Source organism: Oncorhynchus masou, chromosome 12 (assembly GCF_036934945.1).
Source record: "Oncorhynchus masou masou isolate Uvic2021 chromosome 12, UVic_Omas_1.1, whole genome shotgun sequence".
Taxonomy (NCBI): Eukaryota; Metazoa; Chordata; class Actinopteri; order Salmoniformes; family Salmonidae; genus Oncorhynchus; species Oncorhynchus masou.
The window spans coordinates 31,905,216-31,918,634 of record NC_088223.1 but is presented as its reverse complement, the minus strand read 5'-3'; the positions used below and the strand labels follow the sequence as shown (position 1 = coordinate 31,918,634).

The 13,419-nt window shown below is 40.8% G+C and overlaps 1 protein-coding gene across 3 annotated transcripts in view; it reads left to right on the top strand.

Moving 5' to 3' along the window:
• Positions 1 to 11,617, top strand: part of LOC135549855 (rho guanine nucleotide exchange factor 2-like) — a 64,591-nt gene extending 52,974 nt beyond the window's left edge. For all 3 annotated transcript variants that reach the window (XM_064980204.1, XM_064980206.1, XM_064980205.1), the window contains 7 exons: positions 1,597 to 1,695; positions 1,796 to 1,845; positions 5,924 to 5,965; positions 6,213 to 6,263; positions 6,887 to 7,222; positions 7,460 to 7,640; positions 9,992 to 11,617. In XM_064980204.1, coding sequence (XP_064836276.1) covers positions 1,597 to 1,695; positions 1,796 to 1,845; positions 5,924 to 5,965; positions 6,213 to 6,263; positions 6,887 to 7,222; positions 7,460 to 7,640; positions 9,992 to 10,065 — 833 coding nt within the window. In that variant the 3' untranslated portion in view covers positions 10,066 to 11,617. The remainder of the gene's footprint in view (positions 1 to 1,596; positions 1,696 to 1,795; positions 1,846 to 5,923; positions 5,966 to 6,212; positions 6,264 to 6,886; positions 7,223 to 7,459; positions 7,641 to 9,991) is intronic.
• The last annotated feature ends 1,802 nt before the right edge of the window (positions 11,618 to 13,419 follow it).

Sequence of the window (13,419 nt, the reverse complement as noted above, 5' to 3'; positions counted from 1 at the left end):
ACCTGCTGCCCCTCTGTAACTGTTTTAAAGTCAGCATTGGCCTCATTGGGAAATCCCTGAGCGGTTTCCTTCCTTTCTGGCAACTTAGTTAGGAAGGACCGCCTGCATCTTTGTTGTGACTGACTGTATTGATACACTATCTAAAGTGTAATTAATAACTTCACCATGCTCAAATGGATATTCAATGTATGCCTTGTTTTCTACCAATAGAAACCTTCTACCTTTGTGAGGCAAAGAAGGGCATCTTCCTGGTATTTGTGGTTGATTCTGTGTTTGAAATTCACTGCTCGACTGAGGGACTTTACAGATAATTGTATGTGTGGGGTACAGAGATGAGGTAGTCATTCAAAAATCATGGAAAACATAATTCCACTTTGACATTATTGTGTGTAGGCCATTGACAACAAATCTAAATGTAATCTATTTTAAATACAGGGGTGTGAATACTTTCTGAAGGCACTGTGGCTACATTTACACAAACAGCAAACCGTTAACTCATCATCATCCAAACATTGATTGACATGTACAGTTGTCCAGTTTCCACCCTACACACAGTAGTCCTCAGTGTGGGTATCATGTGTATGTTTATGAATTTGAAGTGGCTGTCATCCCCTAGGCTAATGTTTCTCTCGTGGAATGTCATTCCTTGAGCACTATATCATAGAAGGTTTTATATGCATTTGAAATGTCATTGGTTGCTTTCTCTTTATTTAGAGTGTGGCTTTAATAAGGTACATTTTGTTTTAGCTTGCCCGCCCATATGGAAAAGATTCAAACATCTAATCTTTTGTATGGCAGAAGAAAGTGATTTGTACAAAAAAATCTAAGTATCTGGTAAGATTTTGATATGTTTTGCCTTATGTTAGTGGTTCTCAAACCTCTGCCCGGGGCCCCCAGCTTTTCCATGTATTTGATCTATTCCAGAGCTAGCACACCAGATTCAGCTCGTCACTGATCACCAAGCCCTTGAATAGATGAATCAGGTGATCTCGTTTAGAGCTACAACAAAATTGGGAAACGTATGAGCAACAACGATTATTATAAGAAAAGTGTATGTTCTAACCGTTATTGTTGGTTTCACATTGTTTTTATTAGACAATACATAAAAAATCATGATAATTACTATCAGAAATGTTTTATATTTTAATATACGAGTTTGTATGGTTAAAGTAATAGGCTGGGCAGCACCTCCTACTGGACAGTTGATTTACCTACAGCTAAGCTTCAGCTAAGCCCTGCTTAGTTTTAATATTTGTCACTGAATACTACCAATGTGCTATCAAGATAATCTTAACAGATACTTATTAGATTACTTATTAGATTATTGTAAAAATACTCTTCTTCTGCCATACAAGATTTTTGTTTAAATTTTCATGATTCTTTTTGTATTAATCTTGTTTGTGTATTTGCTGCCATGTGTAATACTTTGTTAGATTCTTCCATATCTTGTCCATGTGGGCTGCGATATGACTTTAGGCCCGATGGAATGGTCTAAAATGTGAACTCAGCCCACCCTGTCACAGGTGAGCTGAAATGAACGCACCATACATTTTGTTAAGGCACTGATGCTGTATTGTCTCCATTTGTGTCTCCCAGTGGATAGGCTGAGTGAGCTACTGCTGGGCTCCACCTTTGCAGTGCCTCTGCCCTGCAGTTTCAACGGTCACCCGAACCACACGGGAGCACTAGTGATCAGTGAGTTACTCCTCTATGCCATTAATTGACGAGGCTTACAGTAGTCTAGTCTCCATAGCACTGTGAGCGATGACCACTGATGACCGTTGTTTGTTTGTAGATGGCCAGGAGGTGGTTCTCAATGGAATGCACGGGTGCCCAGCAGCAAAGGTAAAGGTCTTAATAATAATGATTATATTATTATAATAATGATGATGATAATAATAGCATGGTCATTTAGTGTGGTCTACCAGGCTTAGAACCAAGGTACCCATGCGCCACAATAATGTTTTAGCTTGCTGAGCTAAAGCCAAGTCCTTAGCTCGGGAAGCTAACAGAATTCTTCAGGTCCCAAGCAAGATTTCTCATTGTGAGCATGGTTCACATGGGGGAATCAAATCAAGGTGTAGACTAACAGGGAAATGCTTACTGACGGGCCCTTCCCAAAAATGCGGAGAGAAAAAAATATAAATAGTAAAAATAGAAAAATAATAACATGTGGAATAAATACACAATGAGTAACAATGACATGGCTATATACACGGGGTACCAGTACCAAGTCGATGTGCAGGGTTACGAGGTAATTGAGGTAGATATGTACATCTAGGTAAGGATAGTGACTAGGCGGCAGGATAGATAATAAACAGTAACAGCAGTGTATGTGATGAGTCAAAAGTGGTCAATGTAGATAACCAATAGCTTCCCAGACTAACTAATTAAGTAACTATTTATGGCTTATGGCTGTTCAGGGTCCTGTTAGTTCCAGACTTGGTGCATTGGTAACGCTTGCCTTGCGGTAGCAGAGAACAGTCTATGACATGGGTGGCTGGAGTCTTTGAAAATGTTTTGGGCCTTGCTCCGACACCTTTTTAAAGATGTTCTGGATGGCAGGGAGCTCGGCCGTACGCACTACCCTCTGTAGCGCCTTGCGTTCGAGTGCCAATCAGTTGCCATACCAAGCAGTGAAGCATCCAGTCACGATGCTCTCAAAGGTGTAGCTGTAGAACTTTTTGAGGGCCCATGCCAAGTCTTTTCAGCCTCCTGAGGGGAAGAGGCATTGTCATGCCCTCTTCACTACTGTGTAGGTGTTTGTGAACCTTGATAATTCCTTAGTGATGTGGACCCCGAGGAACTTGAAGCTCAAGACCTGCTCCACTACAGCCCGTCAATGGGGGTGGGATCGCCCCTCCGTTACCTGTACGATCAGCTCCTTTTGTCTTGCTGACGTTGAGGGAGAGGTTGTTGTCCTGGAACCACATTGCAAGGTCTCAGACCTCCCTATTGGCTGTCTCATCGTCGTCTGTGATCAGGCCTATCACCGTCGTGTCGTCGGCAAACTTAATGATGGTGTTGGAGTCGTGGGTGAACAGGGAGTGCAGGAGGGGACTAAGCATGCACACCAGATGGGCCCCGTGTTGAGGGTCAGCGTGGCGGATGTGTTGTTGGGACATCCCCAGGTGGTGAGGGTAACCGTCAGGAAGTCCAGGATCCAGTTGCAGAGGGAGGGGTTTAATCCCAGGGTCCTTAGCTTGGAGGGCACTATGGTGTTGAACGCTGAGCCGTTGTTAATGAACAGCATTCTCATGTCGGTGTTCCTTTTGTCCAGGTGGGAGAGGGCAATAGATTGCGTCATCTGTGGATCTGTTGGGGCGGTGTGTAAATCGAAGTGATGGTGTTGATGTGAGCCATGACCAGCCTTTCAAAGCATTTCATGGCTACAGATGTGAGTGCTACAGGGCAATAGTCATTTAGACAGGTTACATTGGCTTTCTTGGGCAGAGGGATAATAATGGTGGTCTGCTTGAAACATTCAAAAAGTTTAGTCCGAATTCTTGTTTGAATCTTTGCGATATGCAGTTCAATCATCATGAGCTGTTTGAATGAACATTTCTAAAGGCTTTCCCAAAAAACCTTCCCAATTAAATGTTGACTGCAAAGTAGGCCTACCTGGCAGAATGATATCATGATGATTTGTATCAATCACAGGGCATTTATTTTGCAAAATCTGCCATCTCATGAATCATATACTGTACATTGTATAGTACAAAAAACCCACTAGCTAAACACAATGGTCCCTAGTCGTGAAATTTAATTAAAGGAAAACTACACCCACCAAATATTTATTTCAAATGTTTTATTGTTCCCAGACATCAAAAGTGGTCTCCTGGTGTGGTGTAAGCATTTTATGTGGACTTAGAACATTAAATGTTAAGTTGATTTTTGAGAATGAAAATCTGTGAAAACTCTGAAACCTGGAAGAATCTAACTGGGTAAACAGAAATTACCAGTGCTCTACAACTGTGACCGTCCAAAATTGCTAACAATTACTCTTTTTGAGATTGCGCACCAAATAATCAATGTAAATCTGATATTGTCAAGTTCAAATGTAATTTTGTGTAGGTCATTATTGGCTACTTGCTCAGGCCGCAAATTAAATATAACATTTAAAAGATTTGTGCATCGTCCGCTTTCACATTGGCACCGGCCCAATGTGCCACGGGCAAATTTACCTGGATGTCAAGCCAAGGGCATGCAACTTTAAAAGGTGGCTAGTCATTATTAGCCTGGTTCTGTATGGAATACAGGTACATTATAGGACACGGGTCAGGTCATTATTGGTGTGACCAAATCATGTGCTGATGCCATCAACTGAAAACCAGTGGAAATAATTAGTCTAGAGCCCTGGCCCGAGTGAAAAGGTTTGGGAACCACTGCATTATGGCATTTACAATGGATAACAAAAATGGTTTCAGTCCAATTTCTGTTTGGTGCCTAATGAACATGCCTAATGCTTTATGTTTGAAGTTTCAAGTGAATGCTTCTGTTATCTGAGTCTTCTGCTCTCTGAGTTATTATAGCTTGACAGCTCTGTTTCAAACAGTGCCATGGAGTATCCATGGCAACATCCATTTTTCCAATCACTATTCTTCTATGAAGCCTGTTTGACAACTCTATTCTGAAATGTCATGACAATAATAGGAAAGTTTCACAATGAAGCCCTACTGGTTTACTTAGACAAATATTCATTAATTGCAAAAGTTGAAAAGTACACTGAACAAAAATATCAACGCAACATGTAAAAGTGTTGGTTTCATGAACTGAAATAAAATATCCCAGAAATGTTACATATGCACAAAAAGCGTATTTCTCTCAAATTTTGTGGACAAATTTTTTTACATCCTTTTTAGTGATCAGTTCTCCTTTGCCAAGATAATCCATCCACCTGACAGGTGTGGCATATCAATAAGCTGATTAAACAGCATGATCATTACACAGGTGCATCTTGTGCTGGGACGATAAAAGGCCACCCTAAAATGTGCAGTTTTGTCACACAACACAATGCCACCAATGTCTCATATTTTGAGAAAGCGTGCAATTGGCATGCTGACTGCAGGAATGTCCACCAGAGCTCATTCCAGATAATTGAATGTTCTGAAACAAAGCTGAAATTGTCCCAGTTCTTCCATGGCTTGCAATTCCCACCAGACATGTCCCCCATTGAGCCTGTTTGAGATGCTCTGGATCAACGTGTACGAAAGCATGTTCCAGTTTCCGCCAAAATCCAGCGACTTCGCACAGCCATTGAAAAGGAGTGGGACAACATTCCATAGGCCACAATCAACTCTAAGTGAAGGAGATGTGTCGCGCTGCATGAGGCAAAAGGTGGTCACACCAGATACTGACTGTTTTTCTGAGCCGCAACCCTACTTATTTTTAAAAGTTATCTGTGACCAACAAATGCATATCTGTATTCCCAGTCATGTGAAATCCATAGATTAGGGCCTAATGAATATATTTTAAATGACTGATTTCCTTATATGAACTGTAACTTTGTGAAATCTTAAAATGTTGCGTTTATATTTTTGTTCAGTATAGTTTGTTAAACATTTTTCACCACCGAAGGAGTTGAATTTCTCTTGTGATATGAAGCAATTCTATAATACAATCAATCAGTGAGTCATTTGCTTCATTTAATGGCATTTTGAATTTCAAAAGACAGAAACCAAGTCATATGAGGATCATACTAATATTTTTGTTTAAAAGTATTTTAGTTTACTGTATTATGTTTGCATGAAACTCTTCTCAGTTTAGCTCTGTGGCATTAATTGGTGTTTTGTTTAGTTAATTTATTCTTACACCCAATTAATCTTATATTGCTTTCTGACATGTTGTGAATAAACAATAGTTTATTCACAACAATTGTCAAATATAGTGTTGATTTAAGTGTCTAATATTTCAAATTTCCCAGGACTGGAATGGGAATCAGGCTGGAGATAGGCCCTCAACCGAGGTACAGTAGTAAATGTTCACTCAATCTCATAAGGAACTACTGTCACTTTATCCGTACATGGCTAACTAGCTAAGAGAACCCACTGACATATTTGACTGGAGATGGCGGGAGGTTTTGTTTGTTTTATTTTGTGTGTCTGTGTGTGTGTATATCTATTTAGCCTATTATCATGAGTAATGGTGTTGGTATTTGCTCTTGATTGTGTTGGCATAATATTTATTGTATTCACTGATGGTGTATTTTTCAGGAAGTGTATCAGAGGCTGGTCAACCTTAGTGCCCACCTTCATGCCCTCCAGGTCAGTGGATGCATCTCTTTGTACCAGACCTGAGTCAAATACAACTGTCAAATATTCTTTATTTAGCTGAGTTTGCATTTTCTGGACTATTTCATTTGTTTTAATGTGCCGAGAAGCTCAAGTATTTCAGCGTATTTTACATAATATTTGACCCAGGTCTCCCATATATTTACTGTGGAGGTTACAGTAGGACGTACCAACTGATGTAGAATTTAGTTAGTTACAGTAGACCTGCTTAGGTTTCTGCTTGTTTTAATCTGCTTGAATAGTAATGTATTATTTTCCTTCCATTATCTCACAGTTAACAAATTAAATGTATTTTCTATTGTGGCATCTATAAATGTATCCAGATTTTTTTTCAAATAAGTTTTATATAGGATTAGCCATGACTAGAATACAGTATATTCATATAAAGTGGATGAAGTGACCAGTAGTCTCTAAGGTGCAGGGTAGAGTACCGGGTGGTAGCCGGCTAGAACAGTGACTAAGTTCAGGGCGGAGGCCGCCTAGTGGTGACTGTTTAACAGTCTGATTGCCTGGAGATAGAAGCTGTTTCTCAAACCCTCAGTCTCCTCATATCTCCCTTCATTCCCTTATAACTTACTCTCGTTCTCCTCTCCCAGGGCACTGTGATCAAGCAGGACTCCATCCTGGAGCTCTGCCTGCGCTCTGATGGCCCGCCAGTTGATGCCCCGACCACGCCCACCGGACGGGTGTGGCGCTCCCTGTCACGTGACGCAGGCATGGCCGAGGCCAGCACGGGGGCGGCCATTGGGGAGCTGGCCCTGCTCCAGAGGCAGCACAGCCTCCTGCAGGAGGAGCTGGGTAGGCTGAGGGGGGCCGATGGCCGCCTGAGGGATAGCGAAAAAGCCCGAGCCCAGCTGGAGAGGCAGGTCCGCGACATGAAGGTCCACAGTACCACCGTGTTTGACAGTGTGGGACCTGCAGGCTCAGAGCAGGTAGAGCTACTCACTGGCACTGTGGGTAGTTGCACTTAGCTTAACTATAGGGGGATGCACTGATTCTTAGCCCGCTCATTGTTGTAGATGAGAATCTGAAAGATGGGAATATGCTCTCATTCAACTGAGTTGAGTTAATATAGGTTATACATTAGCCAGATATAGAAATGAATTGTCCATAGGTGTTACAATTTGATTTGGTTTGTCGTTCCACTTAACACTTGTCGTGTTGCCTAGGCTCCACCCCTTCGTAAAGCAAGTGAAACCAACGCGGACACCAAATTGGCCAGCCAAGAGTCAATCGAGCATTCGGAGGGGCATCAGGATGGCAGTGATGTGGAGGTGGAGGTGACGTCAGATGAGGAGGAGGAGGAGGAGAAGGAGGCCAAAGCGTCACCGCGCTCGGAGAGTCCCCGAGGTGTGTAAATCTTACGTTTGGCATGTCTCTTGATGGGATAAGATGAGTTTTGGGCAAACCTTCCCCCTCTTTTGTTCCATGCTGGCTGAAAACCTAGCTAGCCAGTTACTAGCTAACACCAGACACCGATAAATGCGGAGACCTATAAGTATCTTTGCCTTAGATGAATAGGAGAAACCTCTAATTTGCTGACACACTGCAGTAACATTTTGGCACCAGGGGCCAGTTGCACCAGCCTTTGTAAAAAGAAAGTTGGTCATAAATGCTAGATTGGGCCTAGCTATGTCCGACGTTGTGATCAGAATTTACACCTGTTGCACTAACCAAAAATAAGACTCGTCGTAGCTAAATCTGACGTAAGCAGTGCTCATTCATGAGATTCATAGTGACTGTTGCTAGGCAGCGGTCATTGCTTACCTACAATCAGTTTACAAAAGTAAATAATGGGATAGCTACCATATTTGGCGCAATGGAAGCCCATAAAATGAAATAAAGCTTTTCAGATACTGAAATAAGACTGTAGAGCTGTATAACAAACATATATAGAAATTCTAACAGTTAAATTGAATAGCACTGTTACAAACAGGGGAAAAGACCTAAACCTGGAATAAGTAAAGTACATGAGTAGAGTGGGGAGCTTGGCTGCAGGTCAGTGGAAGAGGTGTGCAAGAAATGGAAAGATGTTACAACCTGAATGTTACAACCTGAATTTAAAATGGATTCAATTGAGATTTTTGTTACTGGCCTACACACACTACCCCATAATGTCAAAGTGAATTTGTTAATTAAAAATGAAAAGCTGATATGTCTTGAGTCAATAATTATTCAACCCCTTTGTTATGGCAAGCCTAAATAATTTCCGAAGTAAAAATGTGCTGAACAAGTCACATTAAGGACTCACCTCTGTACAAATATCTGTAAGGTCCCCCAGTTGAGCAGTGAATTTCAAACACAGATTCAACCACAAAGACCAGGGATGTTTTCCAATGTCTCACAAAGAACGGCACCTATTGGTAGTTGGGTAAAATGTAATAAAAAGCCGACATTGAATATTCCTTTGAGCATGGTGAAGTTATTACACTTTGAACGGTGTAGCAATACACACAGTCATATTTATGTAAAATCAATATTTCTGTATTTAATTTGCAATACAAAAATGTCTAAAACATGTTTTCACTTTGTCATTATGGTGTATTGTTTTTTTTTTAATCATCCATTTTGAATTCAGGCTGTAACACAACAAAATGTGGAATAAGTCCAGGTGTATGAATACTTTCTGAACCCACTGTTCATGTGAAATGGTAAAAAGAGACTTCATAATGCATTTATGATGGGTCTAAAAACCGTCAGTCATATTTACTTGAGACATATTTAATTTAACATAAAATATGTTCGGGAAATGGGCTATATATCATAAGTCTGTGTTATAGCAAATACAAATAACAACTACTTAAAAAATATATATCTATTTTCGATACTGTACATTTCATTCAACCATACATTTTCTTTGGACGGGCCAGGAGGTATTCTATGGTAGGGCGGGCCAGGCTCCCTAAGGCCTGCCTTCTACGCCGGCCCTGCTGTAGATGCTTTAGTGTTGTTCATGTCAGGGCTTTCAGAACAGAGTAATTCTGTTCTAACAGCAAAAAGCAGCAATATATAAAGAAATCTAACATTCCCTAGAGGGGATATCCCCACTGCAGTATCATTATACAGAGATGTGCTTTAGCAGAGATGAGCTCACCTCTGTCCCCTCAATAATGCTAATGCAAGCCCACACACAGTTTTATATAATACATCGATTTTGTGATGAGGCACAAACTCTCTTTCTGGCACACACACACACACACACACACACACACACACACACACACACACACACCATCGCTGCCCTTCTCACATCATGTTCTCTCTATGTGCGCGTGCGAACACCTCACATCCCGCTGCTTCTGTCAGTGTTTGGTGTGTGGGTGGAGATGTCTTTCCAGACCTAGTACTCAGCTCACTTATTCTACTCCCTGATGAGAAATTACAGTGCTGGTGTCTCTACTCTCCACAATTTAATATATATATATAGCTGAAATTAAGAGAGAGGCTAGCATCCAAGATGACTAATGCTAAAAGCACATTAACGTATTTGCCAGAAAAGGAACGCACTACACCAATGATCTGCAGACCAACGAAACAAAAGCGAGTACAGTACCATTCAAGTTTGTATGAAAATAACCTGTTTGCCACTATTCTAAAGAGTCTGTGATTATTATAATTGCCATAGATAGTTGTTAAAGGCCATGTGTTTTTTTTGCAACTTTGATGTACATTTTTAATTGGCTAATTGTCTCTTTACTCAGATCTTCAGGACATTCCAGAGGAGAGCGAAGCCACAGCAGAACTACCACGAGAGCCTGACGTGTCACATTGCTAATGACCCTCCAGAAACAAAGACTGGACCCCACCTCCCCTACTCTCAAAAATAGGCCGAAGAGAACAAGAGAACTGAACTTGAAATAGTCTTCCTCTTTTTACACTAAAAAGGAAGTATCATATTAATTTTCAAATATAGATCTATATATTTGTTCTGTGGCTTTAGCTTTACAGTACACGACCAGTGGCAATATGTGACTTTACATTATATTCTTTTGTATTTCTTGCTTGGGATTATTTGGATATGTACTGCTCCATTTTGGAATCGATGCTGGACCAATGAGGGCCTATTAGAGTGGCGTGAATAACAGGAAGGGAGTTATGCAATGATGATATTCCAAAGAAGAATATGCAAGAAATTGACAGCAAATATAAAAGCAGTGAATGGATAACCAAATCTGATGGGCTTTTGTCTATTTAGGTGAATGGAATACTGAATTAATGACATTGATTGGATAGCTGCTATTGTGCATTAGGATGTTGGATGCGGACGTATGTAGGTGGCTGTTTGTGCTGGGACACACACAGAAACACAAATATGACACACAGACACAAACATGCACACAAACACACACACAGTCATACGTGCTCACACACACACTTGAGTCCTTTACATTTCCATAATTAGGGTGATCTTATTCTCAACGCTGTTTATGATGCTAATGATTTGTTTATTTATTCTTCCGTCCTTCATTATTTAAGCAGGTAAGTTAAGACCTCAAGCATTAGTGACTGTATAAGAAGTAGAGGTAGCACTATATTTTACTCTAATTCTCATGTTTTTATTTAGAAACCTTGGGGATTCTTTGTCTCAAATATAGGGAAGTGACAATTTAACAATTCATTTCAAGTAGTTACCAGAATGCATTTTGCAGTTACCATGTAGTTACTAAGTAAATACCTGGCAATAAGGGAGAATGAAATAAAGTTTTATCTAAATGGACAAAAGAATGCATCACTACAGGTGCATCGACATATAAGCAGTGTAGTTTAAAAGTTGAACTCCAATGGACTTGGTCGACTATATATAAAAAATAAAAAAAAGCTGTCAATATTGCTTTGGTTTTCATCTTTACAAAGAAAAGGCCAAGACGTTGGAAAATGGAACAAGGACAATGCACCATGTCATCCATTTTGAGATGCCTTGAGGGATAGGGGAATTCAACTTTTTTGCCAACAAGGAAATATAAAATGGAGTCTTCTCTGTTAAGGACTAAACCAGTGACTTTGGAGACTATTTTTGAGCAACGGACAGCCGAGCAACCATTATATTTGCCTTTACATTGTTTTGAAACTAAAATGCTTTAATTGACACTTTCTTGTTGTAATTTCTTGTCATCTGTTAATTTGACTCTTGTACCATATTTTGTTGGCTTGCAGACTGTATAAATTTGGCTGAAAATGACAAAGGCAATGATTTTGTGTATGTCTTTGATGAGGAAACTACTGTATTCAATTGCGGTTTACAGAAAGCCATACTAAAGATATGAATGTCAAATCCAAAAGTTCTGCCTCCAGTTGTTTTAATATTAAAGTTATAGTGTCAATAGGCATAGTTGTGCATCGATGATATATCCACTTATTTTGACAAATTCTTACTATACCCTGTGCTGGTGTAACGGTCATATCTTCCTGATTTGTGCTTCACATTTTATTTATTTATTTCACCTTTATTTAACCAGGTAGGCAAGTTGAGAACAAGTTCTTATTTACAATTGCGACCTGGCCAAGATAAAGCAAAGCAGTTCGACACATACAACGACACAGAGTTACACATGGAGCAAAACAAACATACAGTCAATAATACAGTATAAACAAGTCTATATACGATGTGAGCAAATGAGGTGAGATAAGGGAGGTAAAGGCAAAAAAAGGCCATGGTGGCAAAGTAAATACAATATAGCAAGTAAAACACTGGAATGGTAGATTTTGCAATGGAAGAATGTGCAAAGTAGAAATAAAAATAATGGGGTGCAAAGGAGCAAAATAAATAAATTAAATACAGTAGGGAAATAGGTAGTTGTTTGGGCTAAAATATAGGTGGGCTATGTACAGGTGCAGTAATCTGTGAGCTGCTCTGACAGTTGGTGCTTAAAGCTAGTGAGGGAGATAAGTGTTTCCAGTTTCAGTGCTTTTTGTAGTTCGTTCCAGTCATTGGCAGCAGAGAACTGGAAGGAGAGGCGGCCAAAGAAAGAATTGGTTTTGGGGGTGACTAGAGAGATATACCTGCTGGAGCGTGTGCTACAGGTGGGAGATGCTATGGTGACCAGCGAGCTGAGATAAGGGGGGACTTTACCTAGCAGGGTCTTGTAGATGACATGGAGCCAGTGGGTTTGGCGACGAGTATGAAGCAAGGGCCAGCCAACGAGAGCGTACAGGTCGCAATGGTGGGTAGTATATGGGGCTTTGGTGACAAAACGGATTGCACTGTGATAGACTGCATCCAATTTGTTGAGTAGGGTATTGGAGGCTATTTTGTAAATGACATCGCCAAAGTCGAGGATTGGTAGGATGGTCAGTTTTACAAGGGTATGTTTGGCAGCATGAGTGACGGATGCTTTGTTGCGAAATAGGAAGCCAATTCTAGATTTAACTTTGGATTGGAGATATTTGATATGGGTCTGGAAGGAGAGTTTACAGTCTAACCAGACACCTAAGTATTTGTAGTTGTCCACGTATTCTAAATCAGAGCCGTCCAGAGTAGTGATGTTGGACAGGCGGGTAGGAGCGGGTAGCGATCGGTTGAAGAGCATGCATTTAGTTTTACTTGTATTTAAGAGCAATTGGAGGCCACGGAAGGAGAGTTGTATGGCATTGAAGCTTGCCTGGAGGGTTGTTAACACAGTGTCCAAAGAAGGGCCAGAAGTATACAGAATGGTGTCGTCTGCGTAGAGGTGGATCAGAGACTCATCAGCAGCAAGAGCGACCTCATTGATGTATACAGAGAAGAGAGTCGGTCCAAGAATTGAACCCTGTGGCACCCCCAAAGAGACTGCCAGAGGTCCGGACAGCAGACCCTCCGATTTGACACACTGAACTCTATCAGAGAAGTAGTTGGTGAACCAGGCGAGGCAATTGTTTGAGAAACCAAGGCTGTCGAGTCTGCCGATGAGGATGTGGTGATTGACAGAGTCGAAAGCCTTGGCCAGATCAATGAACACGGCTGCACAGTACTTGGGCTTGGGCCCTCTGTCAAAACAACAAATGGTGTAGTAATGAAGACTTATTTCCACAATACCCCTGACACAAACTGTTAAGGTAAGTGTTGGCATTATGCCTATCCTAATTGGAAGTATGCCTAGGTGAAGGTTTGTGACAGTTGTCATGACTGTTTGACATCTGTATGTCATTATTA